We start from the raw sequence: 17493 nt of genomic DNA on the forward strand, positions 1-17493 counted from the left end.
ATTTGTTTTTTGGGTTTCTTTATTATTGCATATAAATGATGAATTCAATAAGTTGTAATTTGAAAAGAAAAAAGGAAGACTCTCACACAAACATAAAAATCAGATGATTCAAGGCTTAAAAAAATTAAAATTTGATAGGTCCCAAGTTGAATCCCTGTACAAATATAAACAAGAACACAAGTAACATACACGCATTTTTTCTCATTTTTAAAATGTTTTTTTCACAATTGCGCATCAAAATGTTGAATTTGATTTATCCAAAACAAAATATAAAGAAACAATCTTGTGACATTTCAAATAAAAGCCTGTACCGTTCTGAGAAAAAATGATGCCTCTCCCACCTATTTATCTTAATTGTAACCCGAGATATGATAAAAATGTAAAGCCATACCAGGCCAAAATTCACGCTTTTTCAAAGCTTTAGAAGTCTGTAAAAAATTAACTGATGAAGAAAAAAATTAAAAACTTTTAACTTGTAATTAAGTAAAGTAGTATTTCATAAAAAGAAAATAAAAAAATCTAAAGACATCAGGTAAAAAAAATTCATATTTGGATCACTTGATATGGAATGACCCACTTGTGTCATCAAACATGAGCCTCCTACTCGGGTGAATTTAAAGTCCTGTAGAATTCCTAAGGCCCACCGGGAAGCAGTCTCGCAGAAGGCAATACAAAATCTGTTTTGGTAAAGTTTCTCCCTGTAGTTACTGTTGAGGAGACGGAGCGCGTCTTGGATGTGCCTTGACATTGAGGAAAGAAACAAGCCAGAATCTCTTGGAGAAGAGTTTGCACAGGCCATGTGCACCAAACCGCAATCATCAGTAGTTGCGATGGAGAAAGGCTGTTTTATTTAACACTAGCTGAAGAGCCCGGCGTTGCCCGGGCATAGTAACTAACTGGTTAGTTATAAAAAATTATGATTATCATCCATCCCATAGTCCAGTGCCCATTTACCCATTACACATCCTTCATCTCATAGTCCAATGCCCATATACCCATCATACATATCCTCCATCCCATAGTCCAGCGCCCATATACCCATCACACATCCTCCATCCCATAGTCCAGTGTCCATCACGCATACTCCATCCTATAGTCCGGTACCCATATACCCATCATACATATCCTCCATCTCATAGTCCTGTGCCCATATACCCATCATACATATCTTCCATCCCATAGTCCCGTGCCCATATACCCATCATACATATCCTCCATACCATAGTCACCGGCCCATATACCCATCATGCACATTCTCCATCCCATAGCCCAGTGCCCACATACCCATCACACACATCCTCCATCCCATAGTCCCAAGTTTGGTGGCGCTGAGCAGGGAGTTCCTGGAGATCTGCTGTTATGTACCTTGGCAGTGCGGCCGCTGATGATGCGATTTTCTACGCCAGTAACAATAGAGCGCAGCACTAAGAGTAGGGGCTGATTAATTTCTGTCATGTGCTCTCTGCTCCTTTCTGGGGAGCAGAGAATGGCTGGGGAGCTTGTTTCCGGGGATGCTAGAATTCTCCTACCCGGTCAGTGTCTGCAGAGGTGTTGTGGATTAGGAAAACTGTTGCTAATAGCAACCAATCACAGCTCAGCTTTCATCTTTCTGGTGAAATGAAAGATGCTTAGTGATTGGTTGCTATGTGGAGTGGGCATGGCTTGACACACACTCACTCATTTTTATATATAAAGACTAGCTATAGAGCCTGGCGCTACCTGGGCATAGTAACTAACTGATTTTATATATATAAAAATATATATATATTGTGAGAATCATGTGGGAATAGTGGATGAAGGCAGGTATATCTCGCCCAGATTCCTTTCCTATGTGGCCTAGTCTGGTCAGTATCGCACCTGCTTGCTAATGAATAATGGGAGGTGGATATAAAAAGATGCCAGGTGGTTGTGTGAGTGTCTCAGCCTGGGAACACAGAGAGCCTGTCTGTGTGAGAGACACACGTGAGTGGAAGCAGTGCCCACTGCAACTGTGCTGGACGGGAGAAGCCCGCCAGTTGGTAGTTAGGTTGTCCATTGTTTAGTTAGTGCCGGACAGGCAAGGATTTGTTTTATGTTTTATTTCCTTTTTGCATTGCTTTCACCGTTAATAAACCTGACTCCGGGTCAGTTACACCCGAATCCCAGCTCTGCGCCTGAGTTTCATGCTGAACGCACATGACCTTTGACCCCAGCAAAGGCGATCCCGGAGTGTTTTATCACAATATATATATATACATAAACATATACAGGGGTTGGACAAAATAATGGAAACACCTGTGAACATCAACAAAAATTAGTTTAATATGGTGTAGGTCCACCTTTTGGGGCGATTACAGCCTCAACTCTCCGAGGTATGGATTCATACAAGGTGTGAATTGTTTACAAAGGAATTTTAGCCCATTCTTCAGTTAAAACACCCTCTAGTTCTTTGAGCGACGATGGCGGCGGAAATCGACATCTAACTTTAATCTCTAAAATCGACCATAAATGCTCAATAATGTTGAGGTCTGGAGATTGTGGGGGCCAGATGAGATGCTCAACTCCATTAGAATGTTCCTCGTGCCATGCTTTAACAATTCTAGCTATATGAATTGGTGCATTATCATCCTGAAAGATGGCGTTCCCCTCCGGGAACAGTGCTTGAACCATAGGATGCACTTGGTCGCCCAAATGCCTAAATAATCTCGGCTGTTATCCCTTCATGGAAGAATTATCATTGGCCCGGCGGATCTCCACGAAATAGCACCCCAGATCATCACAGAACCTCTGCCATGTTTTACGGTTGGTAGAAGGCAGTCTGAATGGAATGCTTCTTTTGGCTGTCTCCAAACGTATACTCGGCCGGAGGTCGGAAATAGGGTAAATGATGATTCGTCTGAGAATATCACATTTTTCCCCTGCTCGAGGGACCAATTCTGGAGGTTTCTACACCACTCTACGCTTGGAAACATTTGTCACTGAGAGCAGCGGTTTTCGAATTGCAGCTCTTCCGTGGAATCCAGATTTGTGCATTTCCCGACGAACATTTTTCGTGGAACCTGGGTTCTGTAGGTGTTCATTGAGCTCAGCAGTGATTTTCTGAGCCGTGGTCTTGTGATCCTCTCTCACAATTCGCTTTAGAGTCCGACGGTCTCTCTCAGTGAACTTCGACTTTCGGCCGGACCTGTGCTTTGCTGTGGACGTTTTTCCTTCTCTTTCAAACGCAGTCATTACTTTGGAGACAGTACCTCTTGAAACGCCAAGCATTCAGGCACTTTGTTACACTAGCGCTTGCCATACGAGCACCAACAATTTGGCCTCTTTGAAAATCCGAGAGGTCTGCCATTGGTATCAGGTTCTCAATGTTCTTACAATTCTGCAAAACAAACAGTTAATTTACATACACATATCACATAGCACAAATAATAAACTACAAAACATTACCACAGTCACAGTTTGCATGTTTATAACATGTTCGAAGATTATGATGCCAAAACGTTAGGTGTTTCCATTATTTTGTCCAACCCCTGTATATATATTTACCCCGCCCACTCCACATAGCCACATTCACTATAATATCCCACACAATCGAGAGCTACAGGACTACTAGCCCTAATATCTCACATTGTCCCGTCAGCCAGAGCCACCGGACTACTAATATCCCACATCATCCCGTCAAAGCCGCCAGACTACTACCCCTAATATCCCACATCATCCCATCAGCCATAGCCACCAGACTACTACCAGTAATATTCCACATCCTGTGAGCCAGAGCCAGCAGACTACTACCCCTAATAGCCCACATCATCCCGTCAGCCTGGGGTCAGGACCAGAACGCTGAGTGGATTTGCCCTAACTTTCATACCAATGATCCCTTTAAGAGGCCCTGCGTTCAGAACCACAGCGCTGAGTGGAACGATCCTAACTTCCGACCTTTGATGCCACGTAGGTGTCATGAAAGTCGGTGCCAATCCGACCTATGTGGCGTCATGAATTGATCGCCCTCCTGCGGGTCAGTTGACCGGGGTCACTGAAAGGTCATCCGACCCGCAGGTACATGGTGCCACCAATTTTGCATTCAAAAAGTCAAACCGTGCTCCCGCCATTCTGAACCCCGACGTGCCCAAACAGTGGTTTACCCCCACATATGGGGTATCAGCATACTCAGGAAAAATTGCACAACAACTTTGCGGGTCTAATTTCTCCTGTTACCCTTGGGAAAATAAAAAGTTGGGGACTGAAAAAATTATTTTTGTGGAAAACTGCTCTGCGTTATAAACTTCTACGTAGCACTTGGGGATTCAAAGTGCTCACCACATATCTAGATGAGTTCCTTGGGGGGTCTAGTTTCCTAAATGGGGTCACTTGTGGGGGGTTTCTACTGTCTACGCACATCAGGGGCTCTGCAAACGTAACGTGACTCCCACAGACCATTCCATCAAGTCAGCATTTCAAAACGTCACTACTTCCCTTCCGAGCTCAGACGTGTGCCCAAACAGTGGTTCCCCCCCCACATATGGGGTACCAGCGTTCTCCGGACAAACTGGACAACAACTTTTGGGGTCCAATTTCTCCTGTTACCCTTGTGAAAATAAAAAATAGCGGGCAAAAATTTTTTCAGAGGAACAAAATTTTTTATTTTCACGGCTCTGCGTTTTAAACTTCAGTGAAGCACCTGGGGGTTCAAAGTGCTCACTATGCATCTAGTTAAGTTCCTTAAGGCTGTCTAGTTTCCAAAATGGGGTCATTTGTGGGGGAGCTCTCCAAACACGGCGTGGTGTCCGCGAACGATTGGAGCTAATTTTTCATTCAAAAAGTCAAATGGCGCTCCTTCCATTCTGAGCCCTGCCGTGTGCCCAAACAGTGGTCCCCCCCACATATGGGGTACCAGTGCACTCAGGACAAACTGGACAACAACTTTTGGGGTCCAATTTCTCCTGTTAACCTTGGGAAAATAAGAAATAGCTGGCTAAAAAATAATTTAAGAGGAAAAAAAAGATTTTTTTTTTTTAATTTTCATGGCTCTGCGTTATAAATTTCTGTGAAGCACTTGGGGGTTCAAAGTGCTCACTACACATCTAGATAAGCTCATTGGGGTGTCTAGTTTCCAAAATAGGGTCACTTGTGGGGGGTTTCTACTGTTTAGGCACATCAGGGGCTCTGCAAACGCAACATAACGCAATATTCCATCAAAGTCTGCATTCCAAAATAGCGCTCCTTCCCTTCTGAGCTCTCCCATGCGCCCAAGCAGTGGTTCCCCCCCACATATGGGGTATCTGTGTACTCAGGACAAATTGCACAACAACTTTTTTGGTCCAACGTCTCCTGTTAGCCTTGTAAAAATAAAAAATAGCGGGCTAAAAATCTTATTTGAGGAAAAAAAATGATTTTTTGATTGGCACTGCTCTGCGTTATAAACTTCTGTTAAGCACTTGGGGGTTTGAAGTGCTCACCACACATCTAGATAAGTTCCTTAAGGGGTCCAGGTTCCAAAATGGTGTCACTTGTGGGGGGTTTTCACTGTTTAGGCACACAGGGGCTCTCTCAACAGGACATGGTGTCCGCTAATGATTCAAGCTAATTTTCTATTCAAAAAGTCAAATGGCGCTCCTTCCCGGCCCTGCCGTGCTCCCAAACAGTGGTTTATGACCACATATGAGGTATTGGTGTACTCAGGAGAATTTGCCCAACAAACTTGAGGATCCATTTTATCCTGTTGCCCATGTGAAAATGAAAAAATTGATGCTAAAATAAAATTTTTGTTGGAAAAATTAAAATGTCCATTTTTTCCTTCCACGTTGCTTTAGTTCCTGTGAAGCACCTGAAGGGTTAGTAAACTTCTTGTATGTAGTTTTGTGTAGCTTGAGGGGTGGAGTGTTTAGAATGGTGTAACTTTTGGGTATTTTCTGCCATATAGACCCCTCAAAGTGACCTCAAATGTGAGGTGGTCCCTAAAAAAAAATTGGCATTGTAAAAATGAGAAATCGCTGGTCAACTTTTAACCCTTATAACTTCCTAACAAAAAAATTTTGTTTACAAAATTGTGCTGATGTAAAGTAGACATGTGGGAAATGTTATTTATTAACTATTTTGTATCACATAACTCTCTGGTTTAACAGAATAAAAATTCAAAATTTGAAAATTGCTAAATTTTCAAAATTTTCGCCAAATGTCCGTTTTTTCACAAATAAATGCAAAAATTATCAACTTAAATTTACCACTAACATGAAGCCCCATATGTCACGAAAAAACATTCTCAGAATCGCTAGGATCCGTTGAAGCGTTCCTGAGTTATTGCCTCATAAAGGGACTCTGGTCAGAATTGCAAAAAATGGCCAGGTCATTAAGGCCAAAATAGGCTGGGTCTTAACCCCTTTAAGAGAGGCCTGGGGTCAAAACAAAGCGCTGGATGGATTTGCCCTGACTTCCATACCAATGATCCCTTTAGTAGAGGCCTGGGGTCAGTACCAGAGCATTTGAAGGCAAATGCCCTGACTTCCATACCTGGGATCCCTTTAAGAGAGCCTGGGGTCAGAACCAGAACTGTTATGAACTCATTTTCTGCTCCACCAGTTGAGTTTTCCTTCCGTTCTCCCTCTGGTGGTGACAGGAGGTAGTGAGGTTGGTTTAAGTGGTAGTGATCTGTCACCTGATGAGGAGGATAATGATTGGATCTGTGGAGTATCAGACTGGATATAAGACAGCCGACGCCCTATCCTGGTGCTGGTGATTCAGTCTGCTTCCCAGGTCTTGGACTTCAGCTCTCTTCCAGTGTTCTCAAGTTAAGTTTGTTTTTTGCTATTGTTCACACTTGCGCTTGCTGGTCAATTCAGTTTCTTGTGTGATCAGCCTGCCCCTGCTGGGGCTATGATGAATTTCCACTCCTGTTTATCTGTATTTGCCAATCTGCCTTTTTGTCCCTTATTAGATTGGCCTCTTTTTGCTCTGTCTCAGAATATTTCAGAGTGCTGATATAGTGGGAGAAGTCTAGTAACTTCAGGGTTAATTTTGCTATCAGAAGTGTTGCACATTATTTTGGTAGGTTTTTTTGGCAGATCGCAGACAGTGTCTTTCCTTTCTAGTTAGTCGGGCCCCATCGTTTGCTCAGCCTATTTTCCTGCCTTTGTTTGTATTTTCATCTTGTTTCACCGTCAATACATGTGGGGGGCTGTCTTTCCTTTGGGGTCTGCTCTGGGGCAGTTAGTTTTCCTCTTTTCCTGTATGTAACTCTCCGGTTGTGACGAGGCGTCTGGGACCATCGTAGGAACGCTCCACGACTGCTGCTAGTTGTGTGGTTAAGATCAGGGATCTGCAATCTGCATAGTTACCAACTTCTCTGGTTTTCTGAGACTTAGCTTGTTTTTTTCCTCCTCGGTGACCCATTCATAACACAGAACGCTGAGTGGAATTGCCCTAACTTCCGTACCGGGGATCCCTTTAAGAGAGGCCTGGCGTCAGAACCAAAGAGCTGGATGGATTTGCCCTGACTTCCATACCAATGATCCCTTTAAGAGAGGCCTGGGGTCAGAATCGGAGCGCAGAGTGGATTTGCCCTCACTTCCATAAAGGGGATCCATTTAAGAGGGGCCTGGGGTTAGAAACAGTGCTTAGTGGAATTGCCCTATCTTCCATACCAATGATCCCTTTAAAAGACCCTGGGGTCAGAACCACACAGCTGAGTGGAACGGTCCTAACTTCCATACCTGGGATCCCTTTAAGAGGCCTGGGGTCAGTATCAGAGTGCTGGATGGATTTGCCCTAACTTCCATACCGGAGATCCCTTTAAGAGGGTAGATGCGCCTATGTGATGGAGGATGGGTATATGGGAACGGGAGGGGGGATTCATTTCTGTGCTCTCTGCTCCTTCCTGGGTGCATACAATGGCTGGGAGCTTACGTTCCCAGGGATGCTAGATTTCTCCCACCCGGTCACTGTCTGCTGAGGTGTTGTCGTGGAGTGAGAAAACTGTTGCTCATGGCAACCAATCACAGCTCAACTTCTTTTAAACCGCTCTGGTGAAATGAAAGATGCTTCGTGATTGGTTGGTGACACACACACACATTCAATTTTATATATAGAGATAACTTGGGCTAGCTCAGCCATATCTGAAGTAATCAGGGTTTATACTGTTTAGTTAGAGCCTTGATAAGGTTAGGGATTTATGCTTGATTTTGTTATTCATTTTTTCTTCCACGTTGCTTTAGTTCTTGTGAAGGGTTAATAAACTTCTTGAATGTGGTTTTGCGCACTTGGAGGGCTTCAGTTTTGGGTATTTTCTGTCATATTAACCCCCAAACTCCAAATTCTAAAATTGTGCTGATGTAAATTGGACATGTGGGAAATATTATTTATTAACTGTTTTGTGCGATATGTCTCTCTGATTTAAGGGCACAAAAATTAAGTTTCAAAATTGCAAAGCGAAGAAATTTTACCTCTGACATGAAGTACAATATGTCGCAATAAAACTGTCTCAGATTCAGCAGGATCCATTGAAGCTTTCCAGAGTTATAACCTTATAAAGTGACTGGTCAGAATTGTAAAAATTGTCCTGGTCATTAAGTACCAAATTGGCTCTGTCAATAAGGGGTTAAAATATCTGAGCTGTGGGTTTCATATTCCTGCTTTGCTTTCTTTGTGAGGCACAATAACTTGCTCAATTTGCAATCCTTCATTTTCTCTCTATTCCATGGTAGGTTTGCTTCCTTTTACTACATTTTTTTTTTTTTTTACATTTTGGTTTCTTTTGTTTTTCAGTGTTACCTTAGCAATATACTACCACATAAAGAACAGGTATGGAAAATGCTCATCTGTGGATTACTTCATAAATCTGTGAAAATGACTTAATAAACACCATTAACCCCTTTCTAGCACTTGGGAATATGCACATTACAGTTAAGGGTTCATTTGCAGCTGGCCATATACTGTGTACACACTGTGATGATTACATGAGAACATTAACAGATACACAGCATCACAACCATAACAGCCTGTCCCATAAGGCTAAGTTCACACGTAGCGGAATTCCCGCGGAAGTTACCGTGAGAATTCCGGAATTCCATTCCGTGGGAAAATCGTATTTTAAATTCCCGCGATTTTCCCGCGGAAAAACTAGCGATTTGCAAACGTAATTAGCTTGCAGAATGCTAGCGTTTTCCAAGCGATCTGTAGCATCGCTTGGAGAACTGATTGACAGGTTGGTCACACTCGTCAAACATAGTGTTTGATGAGTGTGACCAACTTTTTACTACTGATGCTGCTTATGCAGCATCAGTAGTAAAAGATAGAATGTAAAAAATAAAGATAAATATTGTTCTTCCCACCTTCCCGCGTCCCATGCAGCCTTCCCGCCTCTCTTCACGCTCCCGGCATCTTCTGGTCCCAGTAATACTTTGCGCGAATGACCGCGAGACATTGCGCTCCTGTGAGACCATGACGTCATCGCAGTCATTCTCGCAAAGGATTACTGGGACCGGAAGATGCCGGGAGCGTGGAGTGAGGCGGGAAGGCTGCGCGGGACGCCGAAAGGTGAGAAGAACAATATTTTTTTATTTTAATTCTATTTTTTACAGGGATATGGTACCCAGAGCCCGGAAGACAGTCTCCTCTCCTCCGGACTGTGGGTACCATCTGCAAATGTTCTGCTTACTTTTCGCATGGTGGGCACAGCCATATGCGGAAAGTAAGCACAACAATGCATTCCTATGTGGGCCGAATCGCCACTATTCTGCTAAATTAATGAGCATACTGTGTTTTTTACCGCAAAGCGATTCCGCCGCGGAAAAAAACGCAGCATTAGCACAGCATTGCGGAATCCCATAGGATTGCATGGGAAGCTTATTTTTTGCATTTTTGCGGCAAAATCGCGCATTTAAAACCACCGCGAAAAAAACGCAACGTGTGAACGCAGCCTAAAAGTCATGAACTCATTTTATTTCATAACTATTTCTGTTCAATTTTCTCTGAACACCTTGTATCAATATCTACAACTGAAAACATTTCAGAATAATGTGATGAGGATACTTTACTGTCTTCTAGAGATTCGGACAGGTCCTTGGACATATTTGATGAAAAGCTGCATCCTTTAACGGTGAGATGTTTTTGCTTTATTGTGCTTAAGTTTATTAAGTGTGCACATCTGTTAGATTTGTTTCAGCCTCCTCTGTGATTTCAGGTCACACTTTTAATATCATTATAATTTTTGCTAGTTAGCAAATGTGTCTTAAATGTTACTTTACATAAATTTCAGAATGAATTGAAACTGGTGTTTAAGTTGATGGGCATTGTTTACTGTGATCTGAGTCTGCGGGATCTTTGTGTCACCAGGCATATAGGCACCAGAATTCCTATATGATATACCTGGGCAAAGTGCTGGTCACATCCGGCCGTCTGGCTGTTCTTTTCTGGCTCGCGGACTGAGAGCAGAGGGGCTGAAAATGGTGGCCCACGGGCTGTACCATGCGGCCACTCTCCCATGCACTTCGTCCCTATCTGCATGGGACTTAGTGGTAGAGGAAGGAGCTGCTGGATCCGTCTTCCACCATTCGGCGTGTCACTGAAACGGCAGACACAATGCCGCCCCTACATTGCTTCTGCTGTGCGGAGCGTCTGTGCTCAGAGCCAAGAACTAAACGGAGCTCCGGGAGAATGTGGGAGCAAAGCAAGTGTCTTTTCTTTTTTTTTTTTTAAATGATGTGCAGAAGCATGATACCATTTGGAGAGCTGTGTGTGAGGTGATATTGTATATTGGGGGCTGAGTGTGGGATCTTATTGTATATATTGATCGTGTGGGCTCATCCTGTATATAGAGGGGCACTGATTATAATGTATATGGGAGGTAATGTGGGTATGCATGAACTGTGGGGACATCATACTCTGAGGATGGTGGATAGTGCAAGGCATATCTATTCTCACCTTGCCAGGTATCATAAAGAGTGAATTGATGGTGTGTTTTGACCATCATCATTTCACTCTTTGGGACACAAGGCCAGGGGATTCTAGATATACCTTGTAATTAACCACATCATCTATTCAGTCTGTGGCGAATAGACTGAAGAAATGATGGAGAAAATACACGTCATATGTACAATACCCTGGCCTGGTATCATAATTATTTAGCACACCTGGCCTGGTGAGTATACCTATGAGTTGTCATCTCCAGCGTTGCTTCAGTCTGCCTTTTCTATAGCACCCAGACTGGAGAGATGCTGGAGGTTAACTCGTGTATTCACCTGGCCAGGTGTCATAAAATTCTGAAGTCAGGATGCGTTTTTTTGGGCATCCTCACTTAAGCATGACACCAGGCCAGGGGGGATTGTAGAAGTTGTATAAACTTTATCATCTCTCCAGTCTGCATGCATACTGAAGCCACAGTGGAGATAGTACAACTAATATTTATACTCACATGGTCAGGTGTCATAAAGAGTGAAGGATGCTAGTGCATCCCAAAATCACTATTTGTAACATCAGGCCAGGTGATATAAATATTAGTTGTATTATCTCCACTGTCGCTGCAATCTGCCTTATTGAACACAGACTGGAGAGATGATGAAGATCATACAACTTCTCTGCAGACTCACCTGGTCAGGAGTCCTAGTAAAGTCAGGATACACAAAACACAGCATCCTTAATTCACTGGACACCTGGGCAGGTGATTATTGTATTGGCGTGTATAAAGACAGAGTGCACTCGGTACAGGTATCAAAACAGGTTTTTTATTAACATACACACAAGAAAACAATTTTACACCATTTCATCTTGCCATGCCACACGTCCTACATCAGAGATAAAGTATGCTGCAAATTGGTCCCTCTTTTGGCCAACTTCAACTGATGACCTGAGAGGGTGCTGAGTGAAATCAGGCAATGGGTTGGCAGCTGGTTCCTCTAGTTCAGAGTTAGGGCACTCTTTAGCCATAACAAAATTGTGAAGAACCACACACGCTTTCACCACCTCATCCACTGTTTCCAGTTTAAGATTAATGGCTGTGCCGGAATGCGCCATCTGGACACCAGAATCCCAAAGGCACACTCTACAGTTCTTCGTGCCTTTGTGAGTCTGTAATTGAATATTTTTCTCGTGTGGTCCAAGTCCCGGCTGGAGTAGGGGGTTTCAGCAGGTTTTGGCACATTTGAAAGGCCTCATCCCCAACCATTACAAATGGCAGTGGCGGACCTTCGGTGTGGGGTAGAGGTCGTGGCAGGGGGAAATTAAAATGGTTGCCTTACAACCTACGGCCCATGTCCAAGTTCTTAAAAGCCTGGGAGTCATTGCCCCTGCCAAATGCCCCAATGTCCACCTCAACAAACCGACAGTCTGCATCCGCAATGGCCATTAGTACTGTAGAAAAGTACTTTTAATGTTTATAGTACTCCGATCCACTTATTGCAGGTTTGGTTATCCTGATGTGTTTCCCATCCACCGCTCCCAAACAGTTGGGGAAATTGCAGACTGTCAAGAATTGTTAAGCGATTTCCATCCACTTTTCCGCGGTGGGCAAGGGAATAAATTCTGGACAGAGAACGTCCGACAAAGCCTGGCAGGTGTCCGCAACTATTCCTGACAAGGTGGAGATTTCAAGATGGTACTGGAAGTGGAGTGATGATAGGGTCTCTCCAGTAACCAGGAATCTGCCAAACAGAGAAAGAAAAAAAATTAGTATTTATGTGTAGGGTTTTGCAAAACACCGAAATGAAAAAATATTAGTACATGGCATAACAATAATTCTGCAGGCTTTTGTTTACTACATGGCAGAAAAATAATTCTGCAGGCTTTGGATTAGTACATGGCAGAAAAACCATTATGCAGGCATTGTTTTTTTTAAATATTACGTACCTTAATGTGACCAGGAGCCGTTCCGCAGGAGGAATCGCACAATGGAGCTGTGTGTCCTGCAGGGCTGTGGAGTCGCTAAGCCACAGTTGCGACTCCGACTCCTGGATTTTATCAGGCTCCGACTCCGGCTCCAACTCCGACTCCTTCACAAATGGCCAATTCATAACAACAAATTTACTGTTGTAAAATATTAAACATCATGCTTATTCAGTTTCTCACCATCATATAAGTAATCAGACCACTTAGCGCAAAAACTACATTTATTAGAATACAATTAGAATATAGCAAATAACTTTTATAAACTTTTATAAACTGTAAGTAAATATGCAATAAACACTTTTATGCAGTTAATAAGAAGAAATCTATAAATTTGTCCTCAGAAAAAGTATTGCCTCTGTCAGATCCTCCTTCATGGATGCCCTCAAATCTGATCTAATTATTTTGAGAGCAGAGAACAACCTCTCTACACTAACTTGTGTTGGTGGCAAAGCAGTAACCACTCGGGCAACATCTCTGACAGTGTCAGGATACAGAGGAATCGCTTGTTGCACTGTTATTTTTGATGAACGGTCAAATTTCTCAATTTCTTTTAGTGCACATGAAAAATTCTGCTGAAATGTACTGGCTGTGTTCCTTGATGGGGATGACTCTTCTATGCGGGAACGCTTTGCACGGTCCTTGTGATCCAAATATTTTTCGAAATTAAATTCTTCATCAGTTAATGATGAGGGTGAAGATGTGGCAGGACGACCAAATTCTTCTTGTTCCTCCTGACTGTTCTGCAACCCTTTCATCCTTACTGCTATTTCAAACAGAGCTTCTTTTCCTTTACGTAGCTGTTGATCATCTAGAAGTATCCGATGCATTGGGTCTACATAAACAGCTGCCAAAAGAATGTTATTTTGTAATAGTAGCTCCTCTCTCCGTTTCATTGATGTAGCAATGCCACTTGCAATTAACCCTCCTCTTTGGGACAGGCGAAACATCAGGTTCTTCCACTCCTTTAAGAAAATACCTGGAGTTAAGTCCTCTGCTTGTAATTTTTTAGTCACTGTAAATGGGTGCTCTAGCAATTTTTCCAGCTCAGTCACCTGATTCCACTGACTTTCATTTAGCATCAGTTGAGGGTTAGCCATGTCTACAAGAAAGGTTTTCAGTTCAACCAAGCGCTGAATCATTAAGTAAGTACTGCCCCATCGTGTGGCTTGATCAATAATTGCCCCTTTTCCAGCACGTCTCTTCAAAATTGAGTCAACTTTCGGGGTTCTGGCAACAGTAGCCAATTTTCTCACCTTGCCAATCAGTGCAGCAGCATGTCCTTCTTGCAGACTGTCTCTTATAGCCAGCTGTAGCGTATGCACAACACAGCGCATGTGATGAATGAAAGAACATATTGACACAGTTTCAACAAGATCATCTAAACTATCATGTTGCTGTTCATCTGAAGCAACTTCAGTTTGCTCCTCAGTTACAATACTGTGTTCCTCTATTTCAAACATTTCTGTGTCTGTGGACCCAGAATGATCTTCTAGCTGCTGGTCACCATCATTACTCTCATTCATTAGCTTAATAGTACTTATCATATTTGAAGCATTGTCAGTTACGACAGAAAGAACTTGCTCCTTTTTAAGTTCATAGTCTTGCAGAACCTTTTCCACCAAGACCTGGAGAAACTCACTGGTGTGATGAGCTTTGGTGTCTTTTACTGCCAATGTCTTGGTAACTATTTCATTTTTGTCACAAACAAATCGGACATTGATGGCAAAATAGTTCACTCTGTGACGTGTGCAGGCATCCATTTTAAGAAACAGAAAGCGTCCCTTGAGAGTTTTTTTAAAAGCTTCTTCGATTACTAATTTTCTAATACTCTCTCCAGAGAAACACCAAGCTTGCGGGCCATTTCCCCATTCAGACACATAAAAGCTGGTCGTGAAAATAATGAAATAGGCACACTATCCTTTACAACAAGCTCTATGATCTGTTTTTTAAATGTATCTACTGTCATTGTCACAGTAACTTTGTCACTGACAAAATATCTTGCAACTGATGGCTGCAAAGTTCTCTGCTCCTTTGTTTGGCTGGAAGAGCTGGGCACTGGTTCATTGGTTTGGATGCAGTCTTTCTCATCCACTGCTTTCAGTACTTCTGGATGAAAGCGCTGCATTGTTACTCCTACTGATCTACTCAATGTAATACATTACTGTTATTTTGTATATTATTCTGAACCCTACCGTCAATAGTATGCTGTAAAAATACTACTGTTAACTTTATGTAAAATTTTAATAAAGTTATTGAAAATGGATGTAAGCGCTGTAAATGTCTCTTTAGATTAGAAGCTCTGGTAGGAGCATTTTTATCTTTGCCTGAATATGCACTCATCTTGGCTTCACAGCATTTGTTTTCGTCTGGATCATTTGTCATACACTGACAGACATAATGTTTTCTATCTTGAGTGATGGTGAAATGTTCAAATACAGCTGATTTAATGTGATGCTTCTTTGACATTCTCAGGTTTTTAATTCTGCATTCACAATCCAAATGACAATTGTTTTTCCTAAAAACAATTGTACAAAATTATTGCCAGGTCGTACAACTGATATAGTGGTCAGTAATACTGTTATTATTCCTCATGTACTCACAGTTAACTGATGCAAAGTTTGTTGAAAGGATAATACTTCTTACAGTCTTCCTCTTCTGAGTAGCAGGCAGCTGTGAGATGCTTGGAAGACGCACACCTAGTATGATCTAGTCTAGAGGAGGAGCTTTACTACTAAGAATTTGCAACACATTTTCACTTTCAGTTTCATACATTGTAAGTAGGGGGGTTGGGGCAGCATGAGGTTAACCAAGTATAAGATTAGATAAGGGCAGTGGAGAACAGTGACACACAAGAAGTAAGAAATGTCTCTATCTCCAGCAGAACTGCTTATCACTGTTGTTCATAGTTTGATAGAACATATATATTTGAGTAACATTTATAAAATTCATATGAAAGTTCAATTATGAAATATTAATACATTTTTTTTAAAGCTGGAGTCGGTACATTTCTACCGACTCCGACTCCAACCAAAACTAACTCCGACTCCACAGCCCTGGTATCCTGTCTCCGGATGGCTCCTTGAACACGAGCAAGCAAATCCATGAAGCTTTCTTGGGACATCCGGGTATAGTCAATAAATTTCACCGGGTTTGTCTGGAGCTCGATGTAGAGGGTATGGTACACTCCATGGCTCTCCCGGACTTCAATAATCGGATGTATCGAAAAACTCCGCCGCTGACATCTTCGCTTTCTCTCTCTCAGCCTTTCTTGATGGCAAGCAAATGCAAAAGCCTGAGACAGCGCGATGTCCAGATCCAAGTTGAAGCGAAAACTCTCCCAACGCAGATCCATGGTGACATAGGAAACAGCAGCAAAATCTGAAGAATTCAGCTCTAACACGGTCTATGTAAAGAATTCCCATGACACACGCCCACTGGTGTGCCATTGGTGGAGTCTGTTTCAAGGATTTTCCTCCTGTGAAATGTGACACCTAGAGAAGGCATGCACCTAAAAAACGCAAATGCTGCATTTTTTTTGTCTTCATGCGTATGCTGATGCGTTTGCATGCGTTTCTACTTGCGCACGATGCTCTGCGCACAAAGGCGCAAATGTGAAACTAGCCTAAATCTGCTTTTTTTTTTTTTCTCTTCTGCATTGATCTTTCATTCCCAATATTTGCAATGCACATGTAAAACCTGACATCAGTGAATACAGACTTTAGAAATTGCGTAGATAAAAGATGGCAGTTTGTGCTCATGAAATTCTATGAAGGGAAAGAGTTGGTGGCAGACTGACATTCTGCTGGATGATGGCCTGAAACAATTTCACTATGATCTTTCATATGAAGACAATTTGGCTAAGTATAGATCGCCTATAATACAGTACAGTGCAGACTGCTTGATCCTGCTGTCTATTATACATCATATGAGATCACTGGCAACTGTCTGTATCCACACTCTGAATCATATGATGTATAAAAGACAGCAGGATCAAGAAGCCTGCATTGTACTGTATTATATGCAATCTACACTTGGCCAAATTTTCTTCATATGAAAGATTCTCTAGTCTTTGTAAAGGTACTGGCAGTGCAGTAATATTGTATACACAGGCATGTAAGAACTATGACTAGACAGTTCTTAGTTATCAGCAAATGTCATTACTGTTTAATAGAATCTTGGCTCTGAAAAACATTTCTCAGTTCTGTCTTCTTAGGATGCCTGACATTATGTTGTGTTTTGCAGCATGAAGATGTGACAGAAGATTACTGTAGGCATGACCCAGATCATAAGCACATATACCGTTTTGTGCGAACTCTTTTCAGTGCAGCTCAACTGACAGCTGAATGCGCAATTGTCACTTTAGTAAGTATTAAGGTTGAGCAACCTTTATATCAAGAAATCACGGGACCGTGCACGTTTTTATTAAACATGTATTATGCACCTAAGCACATTGAATATTAGACACCCCCAAGTTGTTTTACAATGCTCATATTACTTCTGTTTAAACATTAAATTCTGGGTCAATCACTGACCGTAGCATTCAAAGTTTGATCTTGCCCAGTGTCCTTTCCTTGCACCAATCAGGCCCCATAAAGCATGATTATGGGATGCTGATAAATTGCCTGCTGAAGGCCGGCCCGCCTG

General features: G+C 42.3%; 1 protein-coding gene across 2 annotated transcripts in view; it reads left to right on the top strand.

Moving 5' to 3' along the window:
• The window catches only part of CCNYL1 (cyclin Y like 1), a 231039-nt gene that overhangs the window by 133742 nt on the left and 79804 nt on the right, over positions 1-17493 (top strand). For both annotated transcript variants that reach the window (XM_073552247.1, XM_073552246.1), the window contains exons 5-7: positions 8734-8769; positions 10015-10066; positions 17092-17211. In XM_073552247.1, coding sequence (XP_073408348.1) covers positions 8734-8769; positions 10015-10066; positions 17092-17211 — 208 coding nt within the window. The remainder of the gene's footprint in view (positions 1-8733; positions 8770-10014; positions 10067-17091; positions 17212-17493) is intronic.

Source organism: Dendrobates tinctorius, unplaced genomic scaffold (assembly GCF_039654945.1).
Source record: "Dendrobates tinctorius isolate UK_male_01 unplaced genomic scaffold, ASM3965494v1 ptg000188l, whole genome shotgun sequence".
Lineage (NCBI taxonomy): Eukaryota > Metazoa > Chordata > Amphibia > Anura > Dendrobatidae > Dendrobates > Dendrobates tinctorius.